The 19,522-nt window shown below is 41.8% G+C and overlaps 1 protein-coding gene across 4 annotated transcripts in view; it reads right to left on the reverse strand.

Annotated features, from left to right (window-relative positions):
- STX8 (syntaxin 8) overlaps positions 1-19,522 on the reverse strand; it is a 200,609-nt gene that overhangs the window by 180,326 nt on the left and 761 nt on the right. For 2 of the 4 annotated variants that reach the window (XM_069603551.1, XM_069603552.1), the window contains exons 2-4: positions 18,147-18,254; positions 10,534-10,633; positions 2,387-2,481 (exon numbers count right to left, since the gene is read on the reverse strand). In XM_069603551.1, coding sequence (XP_069459652.1) covers positions 2,387-2,481; positions 10,534-10,633; positions 18,147-18,229 — 278 coding nt within the window. In that variant the 5' untranslated portion in view covers positions 18,230-18,254. The remainder of the gene's footprint in view (positions 1-2,386; positions 2,482-10,533; positions 10,634-18,146; positions 18,255-19,522) is intronic. The other 2 variants (XM_069603553.1, XM_069603554.1) reach the window with 1 other exon arrangement.

Raw genomic sequence — 19,522 nt, forward strand, 5'->3', positions numbered from 1 at the left:
GCAGGAGACGCCGGTTGGACAAGTCCCCTGGACAAGGAAATGGCAACCCACTCTAGTATCCTTGCCTGGAGAATTCCATGGGCAGATTAGCCTGGTGGACTACAGTCCATGGGGTCGCTAAGAGTCGGACAGGACTGAGTGACTAACACTTTCACTTTCCCATAGGGCCACTCTCTAAATTCCATCCCTAGCTTTGGTTGCCGTTCCAGTAGAAAGAGGCCCTATTATTTAAAAACAAAACAAAACAGAATGTTCAAGAAAGTTGTTATATTCCAGTTGAGTGTTTGATTTCTCCTAGAAAAGTCTTAATTATTCACATGATAGTCCTTAAATACTTTCATAATATATTTAATAACTCGGTTTGGTGTTTTTTAATGTCTGGTGCTTAATTCAGCAAATTCTGAGATCACCACGAAACCAGATGCTGCCAGATTTCAAAATGTGGTTAGACTGCAAGGATTTGCAGAACAGAGTCAATTATTACTGCACCGTGCTTGGTACGCCTTATAATTAATAACCAGCAGAAATTATTAATAGAAGTAAAAGTTACTAATTTACATCTTCTTGCACCATAGGTTTAGCACATAAATATTATAAGATGTGCTATGTCTGGGGGTTTCCCAGGTAGCACTAGTGGTAAAGAATCCACCTGCAATCCAGGAGACATCAGAGACACAGGTTTGATCCCTGAGTTGGAAGATCCCCTGGAGGAGAGCATGGCAACCCACGCCAGTGTTCTTGCCTGGAGAATTCCCATAGACAGAGGAGCCTGGCGGGCTACAGTTCATAGGGTTGCACAGACTTGGACACAACTGAAGCGACTTAGCTCACATGCACACATTATAAGATGAGTAATAATCAGTTACCTATTAGCAAATACAGTTATTAATATTAAATCAGGAAACAATATTTAGCTATGTTTCTAATATACAATTTAGGTAATACTAAAATGGGTTTGCACATCTCGATCCCATGTGCAGACTTCCAAGCACTTGGTAGAGAAAACAGCTCTGCTAACATGAGGTCAATATATTAAAACTTGTGGATTTTGATAAAATAAAAACTCCTTACATAATAAATTAACTGGGCAGTAACAAACCATAACCAGACAGAGGGTAAAGTTACAAACTGAACATATCAGAATGCTCTAATTGTGTTAAAAATAAGGCCTCAATTGTTCACTGAAATTAAACTTTTATTTGAAACCTTACTGGGTAAATAACTGAATACTAGAAATCATGCAACTATCTAAACCAACCTCTCTGGTGACATATAAGGATGATACTTGGAGAAAAATACATTTTCACAACATCTTCTATTGTTTTATCTAAAAAGCTACATTTTCACCATGCTTAAAATTGGGCAGGAACAATCCATTTCCTGAGATACCAAAGTCTGGGTCTTTGGTATAAACCATGGATAAAGGAAAGGGATGGTAAGAGAGGCCCAGTTTGAGGTCAGTTGTAAACTCAGATTTAAGGGATTAGTTTATGTAACAGGTCACATATATTTTCCTAAATTGATCAGATCATGAATTTCTAAAAAATAAAAAGATTTTAATACTTGACATGGTTGGTAGGAAGTAGAGGTGATGTCGCAACTGACTTCACACAGGTGCCTCCCATGAGTGAAGTGAGTGAGTGAAGTCGCTCAGTCGTGTCCGACCCTGCGACCCCATAGGCTGCAGCCTACCAGGCTTCTCCCTCCGTCCATGGGATTCTCCAGGCAAGAATACTGGAGTGGGTTACCATTTCCTTCTCCAGGGGATCTTCCCGACCCAGGGATTGAACCAGGGCCTCCCGCATTGGAGGCAGACGCTTTTATACCCCCACCTAGTGACTTAGCAGCAGCAGTAGCAAAAAACCTCCCAAACCAGGGGTATTGTCACTTCTAGAACCATAAGGTGAAGAAGTCACATCTCAATAACCTACATAATCGGGGAGGAAAAAAGTACGGTTTCTACTGGTACGAGTCTCTCGGAAAAGGAAAGGAATTGTTCAAAACTCTGGGAACTGCACTGAGCAGAATCATGGCTCAAGAGCATCATCGAGGTTCTGCTGCTGGACTACTTTCACCGCAGTCTAGACAGGTAGCAACGCGGGGCTTGGTGTAAACACAGCGCTAGCAGAAAACACGAGCTGCCTGCATGGTCAAGGTTACACCCAACTAAGTAAGTTCTTGCTGTGCGTCTTGCTTCGCCAGCATATTCACTGTAAAACATATAACGGACCCTTAAAATAGAAATCGAGATTATAGGCAATATTTTAGAAACCAGGTCTTCCTCAAGCTGTGGAAAAAATCTGGGTGGCCCAGATTCCTTCCTTTCTTAAAATAAGACTGCTTGTCCTCCCACTCTAGCAAGAGGTGGAAATGTTTACATGGATACATCTGATGTGTTGCCACAGCTCTTAGCAATAAGTCCTTCAAAAGGGCGATCTTTTCCTTCAGTTTCTGCAACAAAGCTCTGATTGTCACGGTAAGCTGAAAAGAAAAGAACACAGCCTAAGTATGCTAGTCCAGAGGTGTGGAATCTCCTAAAAATATCATGTAAATGCTGCTTTACAAACTGATTCCATCAGGGGAAGGCTGGAAGAGACATCAAGCCTCCTAATGATAACCTCAAGATTGTATGGAGTCTTAATGGTTGCCTGGGCCAGCCACTCATCTAACACTTATACCCAATCCTATGTCCTGACCAGGTGGTAAGTCGGTCCATCTATGAACCTGATTTTGCTCTCACAATCAGCTGAATTCTGGCCCTTGAACATCTACCTTTGGATCCTATTTGCCTACCAGGAGCCACACAAGAAATTGCATGTACCCCATCTTTGTTCACCAGCAAAACCCTCACAGTTCCCTGACCCACACTGCAAAGAACAAGATGTCAAGCCCCATGGCCATCCTGGACAGTCTTCCCTAAACACACTGGTATCCTTATAACCCATTAAAAGTTTTATAGCAGTGTGGCCTTTCTTTACAAGAGGAATGTTAACCACATATGACTCTTTTTTCCAGGAGTGTGTGAATTTTCTCCAATTTACAAACCCAGAGTCAAGTTTTGTTTGTGACTCTACGTGCTGCCTTAAAGGATGGTGGAGAGGTGGGAAGAAAGCCTCTCAGGAATTTAAAAATATGAAAAATAAAATCAACCCTATAAAGTAAACATAGTCAACCACGGATATAATCAGAGGCATGTTTAGAAAGACAATATTGTCACAAGTTTCATTTGCTACCTTGTTAACAGGAACAATTATCCAACTGCAGTGAAGCAGGAGCTCTCTCCTTAGATTAGTGGGGTCACACAAGGAAAACACAGCAGAACAGCAGAGGCTGGCCAAGGACGACATACATCAAGCAACCCACAAAGGTGTCAGCAGCCAAGAAAAATCTAACCGTAACTGTTCTAATACCTCTGGGAACCACGGAAAAACCACCCATAATGTCTATGGGGTAACGCCACGGAAGGCAGATCTTTCCAGAGCAAAACAGACAAACAAAAGAACAATGAACACACACACACAAACAAAAGAACAATGAACACACACACACAAAAGAACAATGCACACACACACACACACACAAAAGAACAATGAACACACACACACCCCCACCCACCCACACACACCCCAGGTCTAAGAGTCTACAAAATTGAAGATCAAAAGCATTTAACAGATGAAAAAGTATGTAGTCATTAAAAAGTATGAATGACATCTAAATTTGTTAACATTGAAAGATATTTATCGTAATTTATTAAAAGAAAAAGAAATCAATTCATAAAATGCAATGTCACTCACGTGGAGAAAAAACAACCCAGGAACTAAAGACATCAAAACATCAAGTGTGGTTGTCTCTAAGTAGCAGGATTTCTTAATATTTTATAAGAAAGCTATTATTTTCAGGAAAAAAATTCTGTTATGAGAAGTTAACAGAAGCTTTCCAAAGCACAGAAAAGGATGAAAGCCTAATTCATATTTTAAGCTAACACAACATTGGTAACAAGCACTGACAGGAGATAAGAGGAAAAAAATAAGCCATTTGCCAATCTCCCCTAAAGATTATAAATGTAAAAGCCTTTAAAAAATATTAGCAAAGCAAATTCAGAATTACAGTAAAAATGACAGTATGCCATCACCAAGCAGAATTTATCTGAGCAATTTAAAAATACTTCGATGTTAGAAGATCTAATAATACAGCTAATAGTATTAATAACTAAAGTTATTAGTAGTATTAATAACTAAAAATAGAATAAACATATGATTCATACAACACAGGGGAAATTAATTAAAAACATGACAAAAACGAGGAAAGAAAACTCAGAATGGGTCAGTGCTGCCTTAACGGCAATATTATTTAACTTTGGTCTAGAGTTCTAACCAATGCAGTAAGACAAGTTTAAGAAATACATAAGGGCTGGAAAGAAGGAAATGAAATTATCATTATTTGCAGGTTAAAAATAGTCTATTTGGCAAAGTTAAGAGGATCAACTGAACAATGACTAGAAAATGGTAAAGAATTCATGGTGGTGATCAATCACAAAATGAAAAAAATCCAGGGCATTCCTAAATTCAAGTAGGAAGAACTCTTCTACAAAGCATTTTTAAACATCATTAACAATATCAACAAAATCTAAAACATATCTAGCACAGTGCCTGGCCTACAGTAACTGCAGGAAATACTGCCGAAGGAATGAGTGAAGGGAAAGAATCAACACCACAAAAGTGTAAATGCTCCCCAACTTAATCTATAAAAATACTACACATCTATCCAAAATCCCGTGTGCAGTGCTTTTATTAGAGAGGAGGTGTTAAACGAGGCACAGCACAAAATTCTTTTTAATAAAGCTCTGCAGGGCTTCCCCGGTGGCTCAGTGGTGAAGAGTCTGTCTGCCAATGCAGGAGACAGGGGTTTGATTCCTGATCCAGGCAGATCCCACATGCCGTACATGGAGCAACAAGGCCTGTGCTCCACACCTGTTGAGCCTGTGCTGCAGAGCCTGGGAGCTGCAACCCCTAGAGCGCCCTAGAGCCTGTGTTTCACACCTGCTGAGCCTGTGCTCCAGAGCCTGGGAGCTGCAACCCCTAGAGCGCCCTAGAGCCTGTGCTCCGCACCTGCTGAGCCTGTGCTCCAGAGCCTGGGAGCTGCAACCCCTAGAGCGCCCTAGAGCCTGTGCTCCACAACAAGAGAAGCCACTGAAATGAGAGGCCCACCTACCGAAACTACAGAGTGGCCCCCACTCTTCACAACTAGAGAAAAGCCTGTGTAGCAATGAAGACCTGGCACAGCACCCCGCCCCCCAAGTAAACTAAGTAAGTAAAACTACGCAAAACTGCTGTTAGAGGAGGATAAATGAAGGGAAACATAGAAAGATCAAGGATATGTGTTACAAAGGGGGCCTTACACAATCAGAGGTTAAATCCTTATTAAAAAAACTGCAAGGGTAGGATGCTAGAAGTTACCAATGGCTTCATTAGTGCAAAAGAACAGAAGGTCCAAAAACAGTGCAGCTGTGTAAAAATTCAGTGAATGAAACAGGAATTATTTCATGCTTGGGTAGGGATTAATAATTTAGCAAATGGGGAAAAAATTACAATACACAAATTTCAAATATTGTAAATATTTCTGTGTTCTAAAAAAGATTAAAAAAGAGGAGAAAGTTTAAAGAAAATTTAGGTAGACAAACTATTTCTATTAATATAATCCCTGAGTATGAAAAGCCTTTCTAACTATTATCTTAGAAAAGGCCATGAATAAAAACAGTGATAATTTCAAGTAAAACAAGTATTTAATTTTAAAAACAAGTATGTATATTTTTAAAAAGTAATTTATAAAATCCAAATTAATAGAAAAAATATTTGTACCAAATGTGCCAGATCAAAGCTTACTCAAAGCTTAGTTAACAAATAGGTAAGAAACACTTGGAAATTAAGAAATAATAAGCTAGGTTAAGAACATGTATAGGAATGTAACAGTCAATTCATAAAGGAAGAAATACAAACATCTAAAAAATAAATGAAAAGATGCTCAATGGCATAAGTAACTTTTAAAATGTATATTAAACTATTGTATACTTATCAGAGAAAGATTTTTTTAAAGTTCATCAGAATTGGTATAGACATGTGAATCTGAGACATTTTTTAAATGTTTAAAATTTTACACAGCCTAAATCCAGAAAGCCTACATTGAGGAATTTAATGTAACCTGGGCAATAATTCAGCCACATGGAAAACTCATTTTTATAATTCAGTTCAGTTCAGTTACTCAGTCATGTCTGACTCTTTGCGACCCCATGGACTGCAGCGCGCCAGGCTTCCCTGTCCATCACCAACTCCCGGAGCTTGCTCAGACTCTTGTCCATCAAATCAGTGATGCCATCCAACGATCTCATCCTCTGTCGTCCCCTTCTCCTCCTGCCTTCAATCTTTCCCAGCATCGGGGTCTTTTCAATGAGTCTATTCTTTGCATCAGGTGGCCAAAGTATTGGAGCTTCAGCTTCAAAATCAGTCCTTCCAATGAATATTCAGGACTGATATCCTTTAGGATTGACTGGTTGGATCTCCTTGCAGTCCAAGGGACTCTCAAGAGTTTTCTCCACCACCACAGTTTAAAAGCATCAATTCTTTGGTGCTCAGCTTTCTTCACAGTCCAACTCTCACATCCATATATGACCACTGGAAAAACCATAGCATTGACTAGACGGACCTTTGTTGGTAAAGTAATGTCTCTGCTTTTTAATATGCTGTCTAGGTTGGTCATACCTTTCATTCCAAGGAACAAGTGTCTTTTAATTTGATGGCTGCAGTCACCATCTGCAGTGATTTTGGAGCCTCCCCAAAATAAAGTCTGACACTGTTTCCATTGTTTGCCCATCTATTTGCCCTATTTGCCATGAAGTGATCGGACCAGATACCATGATCTTAGTTTTCTGACTGTTGAGTTTTAAGCCAACTTTTTCACTCTCTTCTTTCAATTTCATCAAGAGGCTCTTTAGTTCTTCTTTGCTTTCTGCCATAAGGGTGGTGTCACCTGTGTATCTGAGGTTATTGATATATTTCTCCCAGAAATCTTGATTCCCAGTCTGTGCTTCATCCAGCCCTTAGTAAAACGGTTTATTGGGCTTCCCAGGTGGTGCTAGTGGTAAAGAACCTGCCTGCCAATTCAGGAGATGTAAGAGATGCGGGATAGACCCCTGAGTTGGGAAGATCCCCTGGAGAAGGGCATGGCAACCCACTCCAGTATTCATGCTTGGAGAAGCCCATGGACAGAGGAACCTGGTGGGCTATAGTCCATAGGGGCATACAGAGTCGGACTGAAGTGACCTAGCAGAATGGTTTATCATCAGAAGATGATACTGGCTGAATGGATCAGGGATCTAAATGTAAAAAATGAAACCATGAATTTGCTAGAAGAAATCAGAACAAATTCCTTTATAACCTACAAGTAGCAAAAGCTGTAAGTGAAAATGCAGAGGCAATTAAAAATTGATAGCTTTATTAAAAAAAAAACTAAAACTTTCATATGACAGAAGCTACCATGGCAAAGTCAAGCAACAAATGACAAAGGAGAGGAAATAATTACAATATATCAGAAAGAGCTAATCTCCCTAATACATAAAGAGCTCTTAAAAATAAAAAATAAAAAACCCAACAATAATCCAATAGAAAAAAATGGGCAAAAGACAGGGAATTAATTTACAGAATATATATATACATATAGTGCTTCAGTTCAGTTCAGTTCAGTCACTCAGTCATGTCCGACTCTTTGCAACCCCATGAATAGCAGCACGCCAGGCCTCCTTGTCCATCACCAACCCCCGGAGTTCACTCAAACTCTTGTCCATCGAATTGGTGATGCCATCTAGCCATCTCATCCTCTGTCGTCCCCTTCTTCTCCTGCCCCCAATCCCTCCCAGCATCAGAGTCTTTTCCAATGAGTCAACTCTTCGCATGAGGTGGCCAAAGTACTGGAGTTTCAGCTTTAGCATCATTCCTTCCAAAGAACACCCAGGGCTGATCTCCTTTAGAATGTACTGGTTGGATCTCCTTGCAGTCCAAGGGACTCTCAAGAGTCCTCTCCAACACCACAGTTCAAAAGCATCAATTCTTCAGCACTCAGCTTTCTTAAGAATGTGAAAACATACTTCACTTCATATCATGAAAAATGCAAACTTAAAACTACACTGGAAGGTGAAGAAGATTAACAGGTACAAACTTCCAGTTATAAAGTAAGGAAGTCAAGGGAATATAATGTACAGCATAGGGAATATAGTCAATAATATTATAATAATTTCATATGGTAAGATGGTAACTAGACTTATCTGTGATCACACTATAATGTACAAAAATATCAAATCCCTATGCTGCATACCTGAAACAAATATAATATTGTAATTCAATTATGCCTCAATTTAAAAAATAAATAAAATAAAATTACACTAAAATATTTTATCTCATTAGGTTGGCAAAAATTCAGGAAATTGACAACGCCCTCTGCTGGCCAACCTGGGAAGCCAAAGGTGACAACCCCTGTGGACGGTAATTTGGCAACAGGTTAAAAAAAAAAAAAAGAAATCACAAATGCCCTGGTTCTGAGAATTCACTCTTAAAAGAAAAAAAAAAAATCACAAAGCTATGTATTGCAGCATTATTCTTAAGAGCAAAATATAGGAAACAATCTAAATGCCTATTCTTAGGAGACAGGTTAATGAACTATAGCACACACAATAGGGGTTTCCTTGGTGGTTCAATGGAAAAGAATCTGCCTGCCAGTGAAGGAGACTTGGGTTAGATCCCTGGGTTGGAAAGATCTCCTGGAGAAGGAAATGGCAACCCACTCTAGTATTCTTGCCTGGGAAATCCCATGAACAGAGGAGCCTGGTGTGCTGCAGTACATGGGAAACAAAGGAATCAGACACAATTTAGCGACTAAACAACAACACACAGTAGAGCACTATAAAGTCCTAAGAAAAAAACAAAAAGATTTCAACGGGTTAACATTTCTGTGATACTACTGTTAAGTGAAGAGCAAGATACAAAAGAGCAACCTTTTTGTTAAAGGAAGAGAAATGAGAATACACACACACACACACACACACACACACACCCCAGATGCTTATTTCCACAAGTAACACAGGAAGAATAAATGAGAAAGTAAGTTAAAAAACAAAGGATTACTCTAAGAAGAAGTTGAAGGAGGCAAGAAAAAGGGTGGAATGGAGACAAGACTTTGAGTATACCTTTGCATATAATACTGACTTCTGTACTGTATAAATGTTTTACATATTTTAAATTTAAGGGCAGGGAAAAAAGCAAACCCTGAAAATGAATATCAATAGATACAGAGGAGAGCATAAGATACAGAAAAAAATAATCAATTCTCGTATCTTTAAAACAGAATAACCTTAGTATCCTTAGTGAGATATTCTAAATTTAAAAAATAACAATAAAGAGACTCAAACTACACTTAGCATATGTAGCGGTGCCTGTGTAACGATTCTGAAAACTTTTTTGTATAAACTATAAGAGAGACCGGGCTTCCCATGTAGCTCAGCGGGTAAAGAATCCACCTGCAATGCAGGAGACTCTGGTTTGATCCCTGGGTCAGGAAGATCCACTGGAGAAAGGATAAGCTACCCACTCCAGAATTCTTGGGCTTCCTTGGTGGCTCAGCTGGTAAAGAATCCACTCACAATGTGGGAGACCTGGGTTCGATCCCTAGGTTGGGAAGATCCCACAGAGAAGGGAAAGGCTACCCACTCCAGTTTTTGGCCTGGAGAATTCCATGGACTGTATAGTCCATGGGGTCACAAAGAGTCGGACACCACTGAGTGACTTTCACTCCTAAGAGAGACCAAATGAGCAAGAACACATCAGTGCTTATGGAAACCTGGGTTCTCACTGCAGGAAAAGGAAAACATTAATTTGGAATGGGGAAGTTACAAAGAAACCTGTGATGCTGGATTAGAATCAAAGGAATTGGCGTGGACTCAGAATTTGCTGGAAAAAACCTTGCCAAATCCCACCACTGTCTTTTTTACAGCCCGAAAGCGGAGGATGATCATGTTTAAATGTAAAATGTAAAAAAAAGATAAAAGACTATCATCATTTTGTTGAGAATGGTTACTCAAAGAGGTGAGAACTTGCCTCTTCTTCTGCAGAGCCTGACAGATTTACCACCTGGGGGACAGTGTACGAACTCTGGAACTAGACTATAAAACTGCTAGCAGCTTTTAAGATAAAACAGGAGAAATTAAAGAGATGCCCTGCTTCATTTGGTCTCAGTGATTAAGTTAACAGTGAATGGATCGGCTGTAATGTCCATTTGACCTGTGGCAACCCACTCCAGTATTCTTGCCTGGAGAATTCCATGGACAGAGGAGTCTGGTGGGCCTACAGTGCATGGAGTCACAAAGAGTCAGACACGACTAAGTGACTAACACACACAGGTTGTTACACATACAGCCTCTGAAAGGGGGGAGTTTTCAGACCTCAGAGCTCAAACAAATGCTCTGAAGGGCCCAGTCTCTCCTAGCCTTACCTTGGTTGTATTTTCACCATTTCTTTCATACTGATTTCGCTGCTGAATTTTCTCGGCAATCTCTTGTGCAAGTTGGCAGGTAGAATCGTAGGTGGAGAACCTGCGTCAGAGTCATAAAGGGAGAGACATGTTGAAAGTTCCTTAAAGGAAATTTCAGCGTAATCTAAAGTTGCAGTTTGTAATTCTAGTCACAACAGCCAACAGGAAGGGGGGATGATAAGAGGGGCAGTAGAGGCATACACACGGTGAACGGTAGCTCACTATGGGATGGGTTCCCTTCTCAACTCTTCCTTTGTAATAACTCACCCCAGCCACACAAGAACGCTGGGAGCTGGGTCCCCATCCCCAGCACATACTTGAGAAAAATCAGGCACAGGGAGGTAGAGCCACTTGCCCAACTGACACCTCCAGCTGCAAACCCCAGCTGCCTGGCCCCGAGCAAGTCTGTGCTCCCAACCACTGTGATCTCTGCCCCCTGATAAAGCATCCCAATGCATTCATTCACAAAACATTCAGCAAACATTTCTGGAGAGCCCAGCACTGCTCCAGGCATGGGAGAACACAGCAATGAACAACGAACTCAAGAGACCCCACAGAGACTGAGACGGAACTGTGTTTGAGTGTCTCCTGTGGAGGTACGGGACAACCTGTGTGTGTCAGTCACTCAGTCGTGTCTGACTCTTTGTGACTCCATGCACTGTAGGCCCACCAGACTCCTCTGTCCATGGAATTCTCCAGGCAAGAATACTGGAGTGGGTTGCCACAGGTCAAACGGACATTACAACCGATCCATTCATTGTTAACTTAATCACTGAGACCAAATGAAGCAGGGCATCTCTTTAATTTCTCCTGTTTTACCAGCAGTGGACTGCCGCAGGGGCAGAGGCTCTGGGTGCGGCAGACCTGGGTATACACAAGCCGTACTGGAGGAGGTCGCCATTAAACCCAACACAGAGCTGCCAGAACTTACACAGGACTAGGGAAACAGACTCCTGGAGGGCACAGACAGAACCTTGTGTACACCAGGACCCAGGAGAAAGGAGCAGTGACCCCACAAGAGACTGACCCAGACTCGCCCAGGAGTGCCCAGAAGTCTCCGGCAGAGGCGTGGGTCGGCCTGCTGCAGGGCTGGGGGCACTGAGAGTAGCAGCGCGTGCATGGGACCTTTTGAAGGAGGTCCCCATTATCTTCAGTACCTCCACCATAGTTTGGCCCCAGGTAAATAACAGGGAGGGAACATAGCTGCATCCATCAACAGAAAATTGAATTAAAGATTTACTGAGCATGGCCCCACTGATCAAAACAAGACCCAGTTTCCCCCTCAGTCAGTCTCTCCCATCAGGAAGCTTCCATCAGCCTCTTCTCCTCCATCAGATGGCAGACAAACTGAAAACCACAATCACAGAAAACTAACCAATCTGATCACATGGACCACAGCCTTGTCTAACTCAGTGAAATTATGAGCCATGCCGTATAAGGCCACCCAAGATGGACAACGGGTCATGGTGGAGAGTTCTGACAGAACGTGGTCCACTGGAGAAGGGAATGGCAAACCACTTCAGTATTCTTGCCTTGAGAACCCCATGAACAGTATGAAAAGACAAAGAGATAGGACACCGAAAGATGAACTCCTCAGGTTGGTAGGTGCCCAATATGCTACTGGAGATCAGTGGAGAAATAACTCCAGAAAGAATGAAGAGACGAAACCAAAGCAAAAACAACATCCAATTGTGGATGTGACTAGTGATAGAAGTAAAGTCCAATGCTGTAAAGAGCAATATTGCATAGGAACCTGGAATGTTGGGTCCATGAATCAAGGCAAACAGGAGATGACAAGAGTGAACGTTGACATTTTAGGAATCAGCGAACTAAAATGGAGTGGAATGGGTGAATTTAACTCAGATGACCATTATATCTACTACTGTGGGCAGGAATCCCTTAGAAGAAGTGGAGTAGCCATCATCATCAACAAAAGAGTCTGAAATGCAGTACTTGGGTGTAATCTCAAAAACGACAGAATGATTTCTGTTCATTTCCAAGGCAAACCATTCAATATCACAGTAATCCAAGTCTATGCCCCAACCAGTTACACTGAAGAAGCTGAAGTTGAATGGTTCTATGAAGACCTACAAGACCTTCTAGAACTAACACCCCCAAAAGATGTCCTTTTCATTACAGCAGACTGGAATGCAAAAGTAGGAAGTCAAGAAACACCTGGAGTAACACGCAAATTTGGCCTTGGAGTACAGAATGAAGCAGGGCAAAGACTACTAGAGTTCTGCCAAGAGAACGCACTGGTCATAGCAAACACCCTCTTCCAACAACACAAGAGAAGTCTCTACACATGGACATCACCAGATGGTCAATGATGAAATCAGATTGATTATATTCTTTGCAGCCAAAGATGGAGAAGCTCTATACAGTCAGCAGAAACAAGACCAGGAGCTGACTGTGGCTCAGATCATGAACTCCTTATTGCCAAATTCAGACTTAAATTGAAGAAAGTAGGGAAAACCACTAGACCATTCAGGTATGACCTAAATCAAATCCCTTACAATTATACAGTGGAAGTGAGAAATAGATTCAAGGGATTAGATCTGATAGACAAGAGTGCCTGATGAACTATGGACGGAGGTTCGTGACACTGTACAGGAGACAGGGAACAAGACCATCCCCAAGAAAAAGAAATGCAAAAAAGCAAAACGGCTGTCTGAAGAGGCCTTAGAAATAGCTGTGAAAAGAAGAGAAGTGAAAAGCAAAGGAGAAAAGGACGGATATACCCATTTAAATGCAGAGTTCCAAAGAACAGCAAGGAGGGAAAAGAAAGCCTTCCTCAGCGATCAATGCAAAGAAATAGAGGAAAACAACAGAATGGAAAAGACTAGAGATCTCTTCAAGAAAATTAGAGATACCAAGGGAAAATTTCATGCAAAGATGGGCACAATAAAGGACAGAAATAGTATGGACCTAACAGAAGCAGAAGATAATAATAAGAGGTGGCAAGAAAACACAGAAGAACTATACAAAAAAGATCTTCATGACTTAGATCACACAGGATGGTGTGATGACTCACCTAGAGCCAGATATCCTGGAATGTGAAGTCAAGTGGGCATTAGGAAGCAGCATCACTACAAAGCTAGTGGAGGTGATGGAATTCCAGCTGAGCTATGTCTAATCCTAAACGATGATGCTGTGAAAGTGCTGCACTCAATATGTCAGCAAATTTGGAAAACTCAGCGGTGGCCACAGGACTGGAAAAGGTAGTTTTCATTCCAATGTCAAAGAAAAGTAATGCCAAAGAACGCTCAAACTACCGCACAATTGCACTCATCTCACATGCTAGTAAAGTAATGCTCAAATTCTCCAATCCAGGCTTCAATAGTATGTGAACTCTGAGCTTCCAGATGTTCAAGCTGGATTTAGAAAAGGCAGAGGAACCAGACATCAAATTGCCAACATCCGCTGGATTATCAAAAAAGCAAGAGAGTTCCAGAAAAACATCTATTTCTGCTTTATTGACTATGCCAAAGCATTTGACTGTAGATCACCACAAACTGTGGAAAATTCTGAAAAAGATGGGAATACCAGACCTGCCTCTTGAGAAATCTATATGCAGGTCAGGAAGCAACAGTTAGAATTGGACATGGAACAACAGACTGGTTCCAAACAGGGAAAGGAGTACGTCAAGGCTGTACATTGTCACCCTGCTTATTTAATTTATATGCAGAGTACATCATGAGAAACACTGGGCTGGATGAAGCACAAACTGGAATCAAGATTGCCAGGAGAAATATCAAATATCAATAACTTCAGATATGCAGATGACACTTACCCTTATGGCAGAAAGCGAAGAAGAACTAAAGAGCCTCTTGATGAAAATGAAAGAGGAGAGTGAAAAGTTGGCTTAAAGCTCAACATTCAGAAAACTAAGATCATGGCATCTGGTCCCATCACTTCATGGCAAACAGATGGGGAAGCAGTGAGAGACTTTATTTTTGGGGGCTCCAAAATCACTGCAGGTGAAATTGCAGCGACTGCAATTCATGGTGACTGCAGCCATGAAATTAAAAGACGCTTACTCCTTGGAAGAAAAGTTATGACCAACCTAGACAGCACATTAAAAAGTAGAGACATTACTTTGCCAACAAAGGTCTGTTTAGTCAAGGCTATGTTTTTTCCAGTGGTCATGTATGGATGTGAGAGTTGGACTATAAACAAAGCTGAGCACCGAAGAATTGATGCTTTTGAACTGTGGTGTTGGAGAAGATTCTTGAGAGTCCCTTGGACTGCAAGGAGATCTAACCAGTCAATCCTAAAAGAAATCAGTCCTGAATATTCACTGGAAGGACTGATGCTGAAGCTAGAACTCCAATACTTTGGCCACCTGATGCGAAGCACTGACTCACTGGAAAAGACCCTATTGCTGGGAAAGACTGAAGGCAGGAGGAGAAGGGGACGAGAGGATGAGATGATTGGATGGCATCACTGACTCAATGGACATGAGTTTGAGCAAACTTCGAGAGCTGGTGATAGACAGGGAGGCCTGGCGTGCTGCAGTCTGTGGGGTCGCAAAGAGTCAGACCTGACTGAGGAAACGGACTGAACTGAATAAAGAAAATAAGGCAGGATAAAAGGATGGAGAGTGAGAGGCCAGGACAGCAGCTGTTTAGGGAAGAGCCCTACAGAACAACAGGTAGCATAATGCTCTGAGGACAAAGGACACCAGACACCAGAATTCTCTCAAAACATATCCTGAGCTTCTATTTGCTATTCAGCAGGGGTGGGGGCTTTGAAGAGCTCACAATGAATCTCTAACAGTCCCTTAATTTTTCCTTTGCTAACAGCCTTTTCACTTTTTATCTCTTTCGGAAAATATCTAAGTGTATACACATTTCATCTCTTCTAAATGGTGGAGACTATGAATACATGACAGATATATTTTCCAGGACTGTGCCAATAAACAATATTTAGACCTGCTGTGGAATCTAATGTTCTAATTTTTGCCTGAAAAAAATAAACAAGCCACTTCTTAAAATCTTTGAATTCCCATGTGTCACCTGAACACTGAGGGGACCTGGCTAATGTCTTTTTGAACAAAGAGAAAAAAACAATTTCCAGTCCTTTCCCTGAGGACTCTAACTATAGTAACTATAACTATGGATAACAACTGAGTACCTGATCTGGGCCAGGTTCTATGCTAAGAGCTTTACGTTTTAAATTTAATAAGGATCCAATGAGGTAGCATAACCTATGGGGCATTCCTGGACTAGACCCTTACCTCCATGTCTTCCACCTGCCTCCTGTCTATAGAAAAGCTTTAGCCTCCTAGGCCTTCCTTGAGTTCCAAAGAGTAAATTTTGAGAAGCAAGAAAATGCAGAAAGAAAGGAAAACACTCAAGCAAGACAAAATAAGAATAGTTTAGCCATTAAGCAAAGTCAGGGACCTAAACTTCCTCCTCAAGGGTGGTAGACAGTTTTCTGAGCCGTGTCCTTCAAGCTGTCTTGCAGATACTGAAACCCCCAGCAGGCAGATGACTTTAACCGTAGAACCCAGACTGATTTTGGAACCACAAGGTTGATGATGCTGATTCTCGATCACCTCACCACCACCTAATCAGAAGAATGTCCACGAGCTGATCGTGGACCCCACAACCTCCCCCACTATGTACTATATATATATATATATATGCATATATATTCATTATACCAAAAGTGAGCAGGTGATATAAGCCAATACATAATTAAGGAAACAGGAGGCTGATAAGGAAAATTGGGTGCTGGCCCCAACTCTGCCACATTTCCCCATTTTCCCTCCATGTCATCATCAATGAAAAGAGCTTCTTGGGTCTGGCTCTGTGGTCCTAGACCACACAAATGCAAATCAATAATAAGGTGTAACATACATCCTGACAGATGAGGAGTAGAAATGACAAGTGCGTATTTCTGGAGTTTGGAAGTGACAGAAATTACTGGCCGAGACACTTGGACCTGATAAGGCTGGGCCAAGAGGTTATACCTTGGGCTGAACCACAAGGTCAAAGCAGGCCTCTCACTCCAGCAAGAGGGAGGAGCACCTTTTAGAAGAGGTGAGAGGCACAGGAAGCAAGCAAAGTTGAAAGGAAGGGAAAGAGCCTGGCATGGTCGGCTGAGGGGTGGTCCTGGGTAGGACAGTGAAGAACAAGATGGCAGAAAGGAGTTGAAGTTAGTTTCTGCAGAGTCTTGAGTAGCATAATAATAAGGTTTGAAGGGAATTTGAGAACTGTGGGGTATACTTTTACAGAGAAACTGAGGCCTTGAAGAGGTTATGTGAAACGCTTACGGCCAAAACCCCAGTTGCCTTGCTCCTAATCCTTGGTTCTCACATGAGCTCTACAAACTGGTTCTGAAGTTCTTCTATACATGTGGATCACTGTCTGGTCTGCAAGTCCTCAGTTGTGTCCAACTCTTTTGTGACCCCATGGGTTGTAGCTTGCCAGGCTCCTCTGTCCATGGGATTTCCCGGCAATAATACTGGAATGGGTTGCCCTTTCCTTCTCCAGGGGATCTTCCCACCCAGGGATCCAAGCTGCATCTCCGGCATCAGCAGGCAGATTCTTTACCACTGAAGTACCTTGGAAACCCCCTGAATCACTGGGGACGTGTTTTAAAGCTTCCTCATACCCCAAGTATTCTGATTGAATTGGCAGGGGCCTTGCCCTAGACGTGAGGAGTTGTAAAGCTCCCCGGGAGATTCCAATCTATAGCACAGCTTGAGAACCACTGGCCTAGTGGTAATGGGCAACCTCACGATGGAATCAAACACACAGGCGCCTAAAGTGCTAGTTTAGGAAAAGTAACCTGAACTCCATGTACACAAATCATTGGGAATGAAAGAAGAGTAAAGGAGACCAGTAGAAGACTTCTCCAGCTATTCAGCTCCATAACTAGCCACCAACATTTACTTCTGTAAACCATAAGGCTATAAAGGATTGGACAACAGCAGAAGAGAAAAAAATAAAAATCATGGAGATGAGTCAATAATCTGACAGGACGAATGAAGAAAAAGTAGATAACTAGAGTTTTTTAGGTTTAAGAGACTAAGAGGATGGTGACGCCATGACAGAGGCTGAGGAACTGGAATGGAGAGCGAAAAAGTGATAAAGCTGATTAACTTTTAGCAAAGAGCCTGTTCAGAGACAGTCACCATGCGATATTTCTATCACACAGTGAGCTTACCATTTGCTTTGATATGCCATTAAAAGAGTAACAGTCATATTCTACTTCCAAACATGAGTAAAGCATCACTGACATGATTCTCGATCGCAGGAGGGCGAAGCTGTAATCAAGTCTGTTTTTCTAGATTTTTCTAAGTCCTATTCCCTACTCCTTTCTGCTCTCCTGATCAGCAGCCCACTTTGCAAGGAAGTTGACTGAGCACAGCAGAGTCCCCCAGTGTCTCACTTTCAACAAACATGAGAAAGCTGCTAAGTTAAACTTCTTCAGAGTAGCAGGAGAAATTATCTGTGCTTTTTGCACGTTAACCGAGGAAGAGGCCTAGGGGCTTGGGGATAGTTTCCACCCATCTAAATGGATACCCTGGGACCTCTACCTTATTTCTGAGCTATATATCCTACCTTATGTGTAAAATGAGGGAATTAGCCTCCATGAAGTGGAGGGCAACGCAGCCATCTGTATCAAGGGCCTTAAAGATGTTCATACTCTTGGACCCAGTAGCTCCACTTCTAGGAAGCAAGTCAAAGAAGTGAGAGATGGTACCAAGGGGCAATTAAAAAAAATAAAAGCAAAAAAACCGTAGTGTTTTTTAAAAAGGTACAAAGGGACAATGATTAAATCACACTCCATCATGGTTATTCACATGATACACTATTAAGCAACATAAAGATTGTGTTTTCAGGGAATATTTGTGATACAGAGAAATGGTCTCTGTTTCTATAAAATACATTATATACACACATATATTACACAAAGTAAAAAATTCATTTAAAAAGTCAACAGCAATTATTCCAGATGATAGAATTAAGGATGTTTCTTTTTTCTTTTTTTCCCTCTGCAAATATTCAGTATTTTCTAAATTTTTCTATCAGGGTGTTAAAATCAGGTGAAAAAAAAATAGTATGGAATCAGTTAAGCCATTGGTCCAGACAATCCAGATCCTAGGTAGATTAACTTTGATCTTGCAAAGTTAATCTATTAATATCCAGACTGTCTGCAAATTAACTATAAACTATGTTAGAAGTACTAATGTGAGACATATTCTCCAAAAAGAACTTTGTAGAGCTAGACGGTTTTTAATTAGTAAACGAAAAGCTCAAGTGAATATGCTATTGCAGTAGGTTCCTTGGATCGGAATTTGTGCCTTTCATCATTCAGTCCTAGGGACTTTACTGTTGAATAAAAGACTCTTCTCAGCTACTGTTTTACTGCATAAGTTGCTGCTGTAGACAGTCTTCATGATACTGAGGTGAGGATAAAATACCTTATCAACAACAGGCATAATTTCCTTCCCAGATTCCTGTAAGTTTTCTTTGAAGGGCGCACAAGATCTAGACCCCAGCGTCAACTGGTTACTAACTCGCTTACTCCCGTGAATTCTGAACCTCGGTTTCGCTACCGGCGAAATAAGGAAATTGACCAGAGGGACTTGGGTTCCACCAAAAAGGTTACTCTGTACTTCACTTTCACAGGAGTCCCGCATCAGCCAGCTCCACCACCAGGATGGAGATGCGGCTCAGAGATTCGGCGCTGGAACTCCTCCAAGTGTACACCGCGTCTCCCACCCCAGCCACCCCTGCAGGACCGAGAGTGGCGGCGGGATGCGACGGAGCGCAGCCCCTCAACCCCCGGCTCTCGGCGGCAGCAGAAGGATCCCTGCTCCCCCACCCCTCATTCTGAAAGGCCCCCGGCCCCAATGCCTAGCGATCACCCGCTCCCCGGAAGCCTGGCCTCCCCCGAGACCGTCCGCGCGCTGCCGCCCTCACCCGGGGCTCAC

The sequence above is a fragment of the Ovis canadensis genome, chromosome 11 (genome assembly GCF_042477335.2).
Source record: "Ovis canadensis isolate MfBH-ARS-UI-01 breed Bighorn chromosome 11, ARS-UI_OviCan_v2, whole genome shotgun sequence".
NCBI classification, from domain to species: Eukaryota; Metazoa; Chordata; class Mammalia; order Artiodactyla; family Bovidae; genus Ovis; species Ovis canadensis.